The 11568-nt window shown below is 37.3% G+C and overlaps 1 protein-coding gene across 1 annotated transcript; it reads right to left on the reverse strand.

The window, feature by feature from the left end:
* Positions 1 to 6195: 6195 nt before the first annotated feature.
* On the reverse strand, positions 6196 to 6809 carry LOC117095680 (keratin-associated protein 8-1). The gene has a single exon (XM_033232286.1). The coding sequence runs from the start codon at positions 6731 to 6733 to the stop codon at positions 6542 to 6544; it is 192 nt and encodes a 63-aa protein (XP_033088177.1). The 5' UTR covers positions 6734 to 6809; the 3' UTR covers positions 6196 to 6541.
* Between the last annotated feature and the right edge of the window lie 4759 nt (positions 6810 to 11568).

The raw sequence follows: 11568 nt of genomic DNA on the forward strand, positions 1-11568 counted from the left end.
TATTGGGCTACGGATACTAATATATAAATTAAATTTACTTGGACATCACCAATTTCTCCTTTCAGATAACTCAGGGTTAACATCTTTTGGTAATATTTTAAAGTCAGTCTTCATTTTACTAAATTTAAAGTATTATTTTTGTTGTAAAATATAAATGAAAATATGACCACTGTAAACGTATTTACACCAGAAAACATATTCAAGCCACATATCCCATCCTATGTGGAATTAAAGTTTTTTTAAAAAAAGTTTAAAAAAAAAAAAAACAGAAGCATTCTCTATTTCAAAAAAGCATCACAAGCCTAAATGAGGAACTCCTGGAAAAGTTCAGACACAGACTGAAGTAACACATCTTGAGGTGAACCTGATCCACTGTAAACAGAGGCTGGATTTGCTCAAGCAGCACCTTGCAACTCAAAGAAGAGTAGAATTAGACTGAAAACAAAAAACCAAAATGCCCCGGAAGTGATAAAGTATTCGATAAGCAAATTCATTAATAAACACCTGTTGCCCAGTCTTTTTTATAGCCAAGTAGCTGGTACCCTCTGTAGCTATAACATGCAGAGGACTGCAGGTAAGAAGGTGCTGCCATCGCCACAGGCAGCACTGTGGCCCGGGGAATATCCATAACTTCCAAGCAGCCATTTTGGTAGAAGTTCTCAGGGAAGAAGTTCCATCACCTAGTCCAAGGAATAAAGGTTTGATCAAGCAGCAAGCTCAATGGTTACAGCACATAATAGGATCCTTTTTCCTTTGTGACTCATATAACCTCACCAGAGGCTGTGATGAAGAAATGTACCTCTTTCCTTTTTTAGATCAAGGGAATTAATATTCTCATTAATTTCCTAGATCTCCTTGAAAAAAAGAGAGAGAGAGATCCTCATTATTCTTGAAAGAAGTTTGAGCTGGATTGACTGCCAAAGCTGAAGAAGGATTCTTCTTTGTGGGTTTTTTTTTCCCTCTGTAATGAGAAGTTACTGCAGTGTCTTCAAAGTCTTTGGTTAAAATAGACTCCAAGTTGAATTCTCCAATTATTAGATGTCTGAAGAACAAAAAAAAAAATGCCAATTGCAATAGTAAACCATGTTTTCGGTCTGCAGGAATTTACTAAACGTCCTATGCTTCATAAAGCCCTATACCAAGATTTGAAGTAGAGATATTAAAGAGCTTGTAGACCTAACAAACCTTTCAAATTAGAAACAAAGGCAAAACAGACAAGCCTACAGTCAGTGTAAGTCTATGCAGCTAAATGCCATAGTTATAAAAGCTTTAGTGAATGCAGTAGGCAGGAATAATAGGAGTCATTTGAGTGTATATAAAATGTCACAGATGAATTATACTTTAAGTCCTGATGTTAGGACCAGTGAGACTGTGGCACAGTACTTATAAGCTACAAAAGCAAAATTTGACAGCTGACGAGGAAGCACTGAGATCTGGGATGAGCCCTATGGTGTGCCTCTTTTTTACTTCTTTCTTCACTGGCTTTCTATCTCTGGGCTGTGCAACTTTGAAGAGCTTACTCATCCCATCATTCTAAGGCAAGGCGTAAAGTCATTTTTGACATTTATGAAAGAAATTTGCTTACAAATACTCTCTATTTGATATCTCTAAAATCTAAGGGAAACAGTTAAATTAATGTCACTAAAAGAGCTGGGGAAAATAAAATTTCTGCATGATGTTATTGCTTCAGCGTCTCAGTGGATTCTGACCTAATGGTATCTGTAGCCTATCCTGACATCTTGGGAAGTCATTTCTGGACTCATAGTCTACACATTCATGGGCTTTCTCTTGGATACCACAAAAAATCCCAGCCAAATAGTGCCATGTTGATGGTTTAAACAAATGATTTCAGTGGATCTCATTGCCAAGATTAGAGATCTTAATTTGAAAAACATAGCAGCCTCTTTTTTCATTCATGATCGTTTTATTGAGGGGATAATATGAGCTCAATATTGTGCCTTATTTGGGGAACACGGGGATGAACAAGACAAAGCAGGGTCCCTTTATGGAGTGTGTGTTTTTAGTTCTATAGGATGCCACTGGAGTGGATTTGGTTAGCAGAGCAGCAGGTGGTAAGGCTTCAGCATCCAACATACCCAGATTAGAAACCCCACTCTGCCACATTCTAGCTTTGAGACTATGAACATGTCATTTGAACTTTCTGAAATCCAGTTTCCTCAAGTATAAAATGAAGATAATAGAACCTGGAATAAAACCAACCTCATGGGGTTGTAAACAGTAATAATGACCCACTGCAGGCCCAGAAATAATATTGGTTATTCTTGCCTCTTCCCTAATTATGTTTGCCTTTGAAATGACTGAAAAATTATACTGGACTACACTCGAAATGATGGCCTAAAATTACAAATAAACCAAATTGAGAAGATAGTCTGCATCATAAGAAATTAATAAGATAAAAACATGTGCTTACCAAGCATTTAGCTCAAAATTAATTATGCTGTTCTAAAGATGTATACAAAGAGGAGTGGGTTGGTTGGTTGGTTGGTTTTTAAGTATGATTTTCTTGCACATGTGCCATCAGAAATCTATGGGTTGAACATGTGCACTGGGCAAAAGCTATACACTTTGGATGGCTCTGAGAAAGGCCACCATTTGTCTGAAGGAAAATTACAGGAAATCAAAAATCACCCATATGTGTATGAAGCATTTCTAGTTTCTGCTTTGCCTTCTGTGTCTAAGGTTATTGACGAAAGAGCAAGAAAAGCCTTTTCTGGATGAGAAAAGACCTACACTTTGGGTAAAATTTACCAAATACCAGCATCATGTATTTATTCTTCAGTGCTTTATGTTTGCGTCCTTTTGTATCTTTACTGAGAAGAACTCTGATTTATAAGGCATTTGATAATCTTCCTGAGGTATCCATTGTGGCTGAAAGCTTTTGGCAGGGGTCTGGAAAGCAGGGCCAGTATGAATATTTGGGAAAGGTTGACTTCTTTTGTCAACTGACTTCTTATGACTATGAGATTACCCTGTGCTAGGAAAGCTCCTCTTTTTTTCTGACTTCTTGCTGAGAAACTGCTCTCAAATCCACTCAGGAACTGATCCTACTCTAACAAGATCTAAGGGAAGAGAATATAATCCTGAAGAAAGATACAGAAGCAGAAGGGAAGACAGTGCAGGAAAAGAAAAAACAGGAGGAAGGGCAAATTAGTTGGTCATTTCTTATATGCAAGAATAATGTGAATATAGTACAGAACTCCCTGCCTTTATCAGATTCACTACAGCTCTGTTATCTTCACATTTTTGGGTGTCATAATGTTATGGTCAACACCTTTGTTGGATAGTGTCATCAAATACACTGGTCACATAAAGGATGCCATGTGGAGAATGTTTCTCTGCCAACCTTGTAACAGAGGGCAGATGTCAGATCCCTTCAAAATAGCCTTTAGAGAGTACATGAGAAATGTTAAATACAATATCACATAACATGTTATCTATCCTAGTTAGCCATGAAAAATTCTGTAGGACTCTAAACCACCCCTGTGAATCAAATGGGTAAATACAAATTAACATTTATATATTCAGTTACCACTGGTGAATTATTACTTCAGAGTAGCCAAGGGATTGGGAAGCCTAATGATAAGGAAAGGAGGTCTAATTAGACTTGCTGGGGGTCTCTCTAGAAGATTCTTCTATGCATAGGATGGCTTTAATATTCAAATCAAGTTCTCAGTTATATAAACTGTATTCAGCAGGGAAATGTTAAAGATACACAGCCTGGTTTTCAATGAGAAGAAACAAGCAATTAATGGTGAAATAGAAAATCAAAACAATACTTCCTGTGTGACTTTGTGAGATAAACCTATCTCATAAAATGCACAGACATTGAACTTCCAACCCACAAATGGCTGTGAATTAAAGAATGGCACTGCAAGAGGGTAGCAAACAGATGTTTAACATCTTTTTCGTGTTTATTGAGGAAAGTGGTCTGATAATCTAGTCATATATATTGAGTTTCTACTATGTACAGAGCACTAGCCTGGGCTCAGATCAATACCAAAGTTGATAAAGCAATTAGAAACAAATGTCTAACTACACTCTTTAGAGACTACCATTAAGCTTAAATGTAGCTTTAAGTAAATGTTTGTTCCAAGCTTTTCTTAAATTTACCTGTAACGTGTTACTTACTGTTTTCATTTTTATGAATTCTATATAAATATGGAGGAATCATCTGGTTTTTAATTTCAAAATAAAAGGAGAGAGCTAAAAAAGATGGGAAAGAACAGCCATGAAAACAGACCCTGTAATTGTTCTAATTTGATGGCATAAAACCAAATTACTTAAAGGGATGTTTTTAAATACAAATCCCCAGACCCCATAGATCTTCCCATCAGAATGTGCAGGGATGGGATCTGGGTATATGCACTTGAAAAGACTGAATTTCAGTTTTTAAAAATAATCATCAAATAATATTACATAATGTAGGCGCACTAGGAATTTGTCATTTCTATGCAACAGGAAAAAGTGAATTTATAAAATCCTTACATAACATACTTTTTCTTTTTAGCAGGTCATGGCAGCTGAGCCTTCAGCACCAGACTACTGGATATCTACCTAATAGATTATTTCTCTGTCTGAAAATAGTAGACATTGTCACAGCCAATGCATTCTTCAGTTTGGAACTTTCTAGCAACCACATGTTAACTCAAGTTGAAAGGTGCTAAACACAGATGTTGTACATCCTGTACTCCTTTGGGGATGTAAAGAATCTTCTCTCCTCTGTCCTTGTTTTGTTGAGATGTGCTAGGCACCTTTGAGTAAAAGACTTCCCTTTATCAAGACTCAGTGTCATAAATAAATGGTGTGGGTGGGTGGGTAGTATACATCTGTAATGACCTGAAACAGTGCTTGTTAGAGTGTGAGTCTCAGACCACCTGTACTAGAAGCCATCAGGAGCTTCTTAAAAATTTAAATTTCTAGACCTGACCCCAGATGTACTGGGTCAGAATCTCCAGGGGCAAGGCAAAAGAATCTAAATTTTAAATCAGCTACTCAGGTAGCTGCATACTGAAATTTCCAAAACACTAGATGAGGTGCTCTCTGAGGTCCCTTCAAGCCCAAATTTTTATATGTCAGTCATCATTACAGAACAGACTGATAACCTTCTAATTTTAATCTGATGCTCTAATTTCTGAAAAATCCCGCTTTTCTTTTTCTGTTCTATTTTAACCTGCATGTTTAATTAATTCACAATTCTCAGCATGAATTAACACGTGGCTGCTAGAAAGTTGCAAACTGGAGATTTTGTTGGCTGTAACCTTGTCTACTATTGCTAAAAAGGAAAATGATCAAGTATTTCCTGATTTTTTAGAAAAGATATACATTAGATAAAGTATGATGGAGAAAACACTCTCTTCTGAAAAGACCTCTCCAAATGGTCTTTATATTTTTAACTACAAAGTGAACCATATGCAATATAATCACTTGTACATATTCAATAAAAAAGAAGGGTTAAGCCAAATCTTGTTACCACCAAGAATATTTGTACTATACGTAAGATGTTTTCAGTAGAAGGATTGAGACATTTTTTATTTGGCTTATAAAAGGAAATTGCTCCATTCTCTAAAGGAACACAGAGAAAAGCTGATAAATCTTCAGAAATATTCATTACAGCTCATATATTTTAAGAGTGAAACTCGTTATCTGCTGTTGATTCTTTAAGAAACTTGCCATGGTTGTGAATAACCTGGGTGTTTCTAAGCTACAAAATAGACACCTTAGATAGTTTGATACAGATTTATCCCTTCACCTAAAAAACTCTGATTTCCAGGATGTCTGTGGCTTCCCTATTACTCAATGCTCCAGAATCCTTCATTAGGGAACATGGTACTTTCGTCTATAATCCTTAGTCCCTGGGAAAGGGAACGCAGTGGGTTCCATTTGGACTAACATGGAAGTGACTGAAAAAGTTCCTCTCATGTGTTGGGTTTTCTCGCGGAGGAGAAGTAGTAGTGAGATTAGAAGGGCACCCTGAACAATAAATGGTGCTCCATTGGGTTGGAGGTGGGCATCATAAAATTTTAAGAAGGTTCAAACAGGCAACCTTTTTATTCATTTCCTGCAACCCACCCTCTTACCTAATGCCCACATGAGAAAAAGAAATTCACTTCCCCCCGCCACTCCCAATGTAACAGAAAATATGCACACACCAAGAAAGGAAACTTCACTCTAGCATGAGAATATTACACCAGTTGAGACAAATTTATTGAGATTTTGATAGACATAGCCATGACTTCATCATGACAAGTCATGAGTGTCATGAAAAATTCAAAAGTAGTGTATGACAAGTAGGAGGTCAAGTTTCCAAAAGTATCCCAGAGAACATCAGCCAGGGCAGGCAGCTTGAGGAAGCGTCTCCTTTTTCATTTTCCTCCCCTGGGACTGGAGGTAAGTTGGAAGGCAGTGTCTCTGAGGTTGATGAGCAAATGAGGACTGAAGGAGTGGATACGTGGGGAACCTGGAGATGTGCTGCTCAGCCTTCAAGGGAGAGAAGATTCTACGCCTCGGGGATTTCAGCCAATCAGTAGAGAGCAAATGGACAGTATCTCCTGTAGCTGAAAGCCCCACAGCCATTGTAGCCATAGCCGAAGCCATAGCCCACTGGGGAGTAGGTGCTGCCATAGCCACAGCCAACGCTATATCCCAGTGGGTAGCCATAGGTGCCCCAGTAGCATCCTGGGAAGACAGCCTCGGAGAAGTTGTCGCAGTGCATGGTGTCGGGAGTGGAGGGCTTAGGTAGCAACGGAGTGCGTTTCCTCAGTGGGATGGATTCCTGGTTTCAGAACCTTCTTTATATATCCTGGCTCTGGTGGGTGGTGAAAAATACAAAGCCCTCATTTTCATTCTTGACACCAATTTACATTCTTAAAAGCTCATTAATTTGTTTTGCTCTTGCTTATGATGTCTTTACAGTGGCTTAAGAAAGCACTCATGTGATACAATGCAGAAAGAAGATGACTTTAAACAAATTATTTCCCTTCCTAAAAAAAATTATTGCCAGGACTTCAAAGCACTCTGTCTTATAGACCCTATATAACTCTCTGTAAGCAGGCATATAATATCAAGAAATATTCTGAGGTTGTTAACTGTTATGCAGTCCTCTTGCTCTCTGAATTCCCACAACACACAGTTGGAATTCGATAAATAGGTGTTAAATACATTAATAAATAAAATAACAAATGGATAGTGAGTCTATCTCAAAATTCTCAAAATTAAAGCATGTCTTAGTATTCACGTGCTTCAAGGATTCTCTTTGGAATATGAAAGACAAATACAATAAGATTCATGAGAAAGAGTCTTTCTTTCTTCTCTCTCTATCTACAGCTACCGTGTTTGGGAAACTGGTTAAAAATGTAATCTTAATCATAGTCCCCTCCTAAACTATACCTAATATCACATTTCTAGAAGAGTGCTCGAATTAATAGTATTGAGATTTTAAAATGGAATATTTGGATTAATCCTTGTACTGAATTGTCAAACAAATTTAATTTTTTGACCTGAAACATGCTTTAAACTAAATGTTCAAACTAATAAGGTAAACACAGAAAAATGGATTAAAACATTTATGGTGAGATTTAGAATGTTTTTTCTCTTAGATCTAATGAAACCAGATTGTCTGACAAATGTGATGATATTATAAAGGACCAGATGACAATATGAAATCAGTTATTTCACTTTTAAAATGATCATGTACCCCAGAATAAAAAAGGAATGTTATTCCTCTCTAAACAGAGAGTTAATTCTCAAACATGAGTTAAAGGAGGGATAAGGCTGATCAAAATTGTCTTGGATCATGTAAGACCTGATATATTATTCCCAGACACCTGTGTTAAGATTTCTTATAGTGGTACTTAGTAGAGAACTTAGAGAACAAATACCAAAAGAGGGCACATGGAACAGAAATAGGCACAGAGATAACAGGAATCATTCTAGAAGGCCACAAAACAGATATGTGTTACACATGAGCTCCCCCAGATGTTAATTCATAACCCAGAGGTAACTTTGCTCCCTGCTATCAGCAGCTAGAGATCAAAGGCTGAATCCAAGAACAAGATGAGACTCTTGGAAAATTCAAAATCATGCCAGTATACTAGCCAGATTAATTAAATTAAATCTAATTAATTAAAAATAGATTAATTACAGCAGAGGCATTTTTAAATATATATATATATATGTAATTTTTTCTGAAGTGGAATCTTGCTCTCTCGCCCAGGGTGGAGTGCAGTGGTGCAATCTTGACTCACTGCAACCTCCACTTCCTCAGTTCAAGCAAGTCTCCTGCCTCGGCCTCCCAAAGAGCTGGGATTACAGGCGTGGGCCACCGCACCTGGCCTCAATTTTTTTATTTTTAATTTTTGTGGGTGCATGGTAGGTTTATATATTTGTGGAGGACATGAGATGTTTTGATACAGATATGCAATGTGTAATAATCACATTCTGGAGAATGAAAACAGCTACAGTACCCTGCTTCATGAGCAAACCTGGATGCCTGCCTATGGGGATTCAGCAATTATAATTCAAACACGACATGTGGCTTATAGCTAAACAAGTTCAGGGAATTGAAATTAGATTTATTCCCAAAACATAAAGGTATTCAACCATAGATCATTCCCTAAAAATCATAGAATGATTTACATTCTGTTTCTACTGGCATCACATTGCTGTATTTCATGATAGAAAAGCTGATGTTAGGGGGAAAAGTTTAGACAAAAGATAGCATTGTTTAACGGAAAATTTAAAATTTTTGAATTAATATTGCCAAAGGTCAATTATGATGCTCTATTTAAATGAATTTTCCCATTTGCCTACCCAACCTGACAAGATGCTAGTTTTGCCTTCTGCAGCACAAAACCTAGCTCTGTACATGAATAGTAATTAAAATATGTTGTCTTTTTTCAAACTTAAGCCCTATTTACAGAGAACAGCTTGGATTTTCTCTAGAAAGTCTACAGAAAATTCTAACAAAAGAAAATTTGGGGAGACATATCATTTATCAACAAGTCATTTAAAAATTAATAGTGAATTTAATCCTATATTGAGCCAATGAAAGCTTTATTCTGATAATACGCTTATCAAAGAAAGAGTCAGGATTTCATAAAGCCTGGAAGTATACATTTTTGAAAGCCCATTTGTTAAAAAGTATACAATGTAACAAATATAAAATTAAGTACAAAAGTAAGTATTTGTTGAGATGCTTTTAAAAAATCACAACAAAAACACTAACAAAACTTACAAATATTACAAAATTCAGAGAAAAAATATTATTTGTATTATGAATTGCCTGGCACACTACTATAATAGTTTTCTTTCCCACAGGCTAGCTTCTGGCTCCATCATTTCAAACTGTTTTCCCCTCCACTACTCATCCTGTGCTGTATGCCACGGGAAAAACTCAGGCTAAGATAGGGCCTCTGGTCCTGCATTTTCACATCACATGTTCTAGGTGAATCAGCAGAGGGGTCAAAGAATTCCTGGGAGCTATTCCCACATAAGAATGGCTAGAAGTAGCTTAATTAGGTACAGAAGTGGCCGCAAAACACATAAATATATCCCACCATGCCCAAACTGAACAAATCACTGACTCAGCTTCTCCTTAACCAGATCCTAAAAATACCCATGGCCTCTCCAAGGCCATCCAACATGAGGGGAAATGTGATTGTGAGGCAGCCCAGTAGAAAGCAGTAGCATTTCAAACCAATTGCTGTTAAAATATCCTTTTGTAAATTTTCCCCTAAATAAGCTATGTAACATGAAGGTTTACAAAAGAGAAAAGTATATTCTCACATGTTAAATGGCACAGTAATAGACTAATCATTGTTGGATATTTATTGGCTTAGATAAAATTCATGACCCTCTTCTCTTTTAATAACAATCCTAAAATGCTGTTTAATAAATAATTGGACTTTACCTTTCATATTCCTTTGATTTTGAATAAGACCTGCCATAAAGATAAGAAAAAATTCTGCTTTTTGACTTTCTACAAGGGAGCAGGAAATATATTGTGTACAAATTTCAGAAACAGAGTCAATTACAATGTGCACAGTAAAAACATCCCTGTCATATCAACTTCAGATATAACATTTACACCTTCAGCATATTAACATTTATTAGAAATGAAAGCTAAATTAGAATGGAATATTTTTGTTTGTTTTTATTTTTGTTTTTGTTTGGGGGTTTGTTTTTGTTTTTGATTATTTTATTTTGTTACAGGGTCTCTCTCTGTCACCCAGACTGAGTATGTGGCATGATCCTGATTCACTGAAACCTCTGCCTCTCAGGCTCATACGATAGAATGGGGTGTTTTAAATGAGTTTTAGAATATATATCAGTGATATATACAATACAAAATTATCTTCCATACAATACAAAAATTATCTTCCATTCATCTTTTTAAACATCTATTCTTTTTTTTTTGAGGCGGAGTCTCGCTCTGTCCCCCGGGCTGGAGTGCGGTGGCCGGATCTCAGCTCACTGCAAGCTCCGCCTCCCGGGTTTACGCCATTCTCCTGCCTCAGCCTCCCCAGTAGCTGGGACTACAGGCGCCCGCCACCTCGCCTGGCTAGTTTTTGTATTTTTAGTAGAGACGAGGTTTCACCATGTTAGCCAGGATGGTCTCGCTCTCCTGACCTCGTGATCCGCCCGTCTCGGCCTCCCAAAGTGCTGGAATTACAGGCTTGAGCCACCGCCCCCGGCCTTAAACGTCTATTCTTACAGACATTTATTGAGCATGTATTATGTTCCAGACATTGTGTAGGTGCTGGAGATCCAAAGATGAATGAGAAATGGTAATTAAATGAGGAATTATAAATAAATGAAATACCTGTTATATGTTCTACCCTAAAAGTCCCTTGTAGAGCCTTCCCTTTGTAGACTTGGGAATAAAGGACACAGTGGATGATTCTACCTGAAGTAGGGGCTACTTACAGGAATGTTTCAGCATGAAAGGGATAGATACATAAACTGGGTCTTGAAGAGGGATATTTTACCGGTAGACATTGGCTAGGGCATAGTTGGATCTAGGAAATATTCCAGAAAGAAGAAGTAATTTAAAGCAGAGTTTCAAAGATGTTAAATAGCCAAGTGTCTTCCAGGAGCCACAAATTATTCAGAGGGATCACAGCCTTGCATATGAGAGAATAATTAATGGAAGGTGGCGCCAGGAAGGTAGTCGGGGGCACCTGTGACCGTATGTGTTGTGGAAGCAAAGGAGTCACTTTATACACTAAGACGGGAGTGACATGATCAATTTTACACCTTAGAAATATCACTACTCTGAGAGTGTGGAGGATGAATTAGAATAAAGAAACCCCAGAGGTAGAAAGACCTGTTTAAAACTTTATTAGGAACGCTTGTGGCTGCAAGTAACAAAAATCCCATTTGAAAGTTGATTAAACAGAAAGAATTTATTTTTCACAAATAATAGGAGGTGAGAACATAAGTAATTCCAGGGTTGCTTCAGGCCTTGACAGTGTCAGTGTTCAGGGCTGGCTTCATGGTGATTCCTCAGCAGGTGCATGCTTCACGTTCTTACACATCAACGTCCGAAAC

Source organism: Trachypithecus francoisi, unplaced genomic scaffold (assembly GCF_009764315.1).
Source record: "Trachypithecus francoisi isolate TF-2019V2 unplaced genomic scaffold, Tfra_2.0 Lachesis_group14, whole genome shotgun sequence".
In the NCBI taxonomy this organism is placed as follows: domain Eukaryota; kingdom Metazoa; phylum Chordata; class Mammalia; order Primates; family Cercopithecidae; genus Trachypithecus; species Trachypithecus francoisi.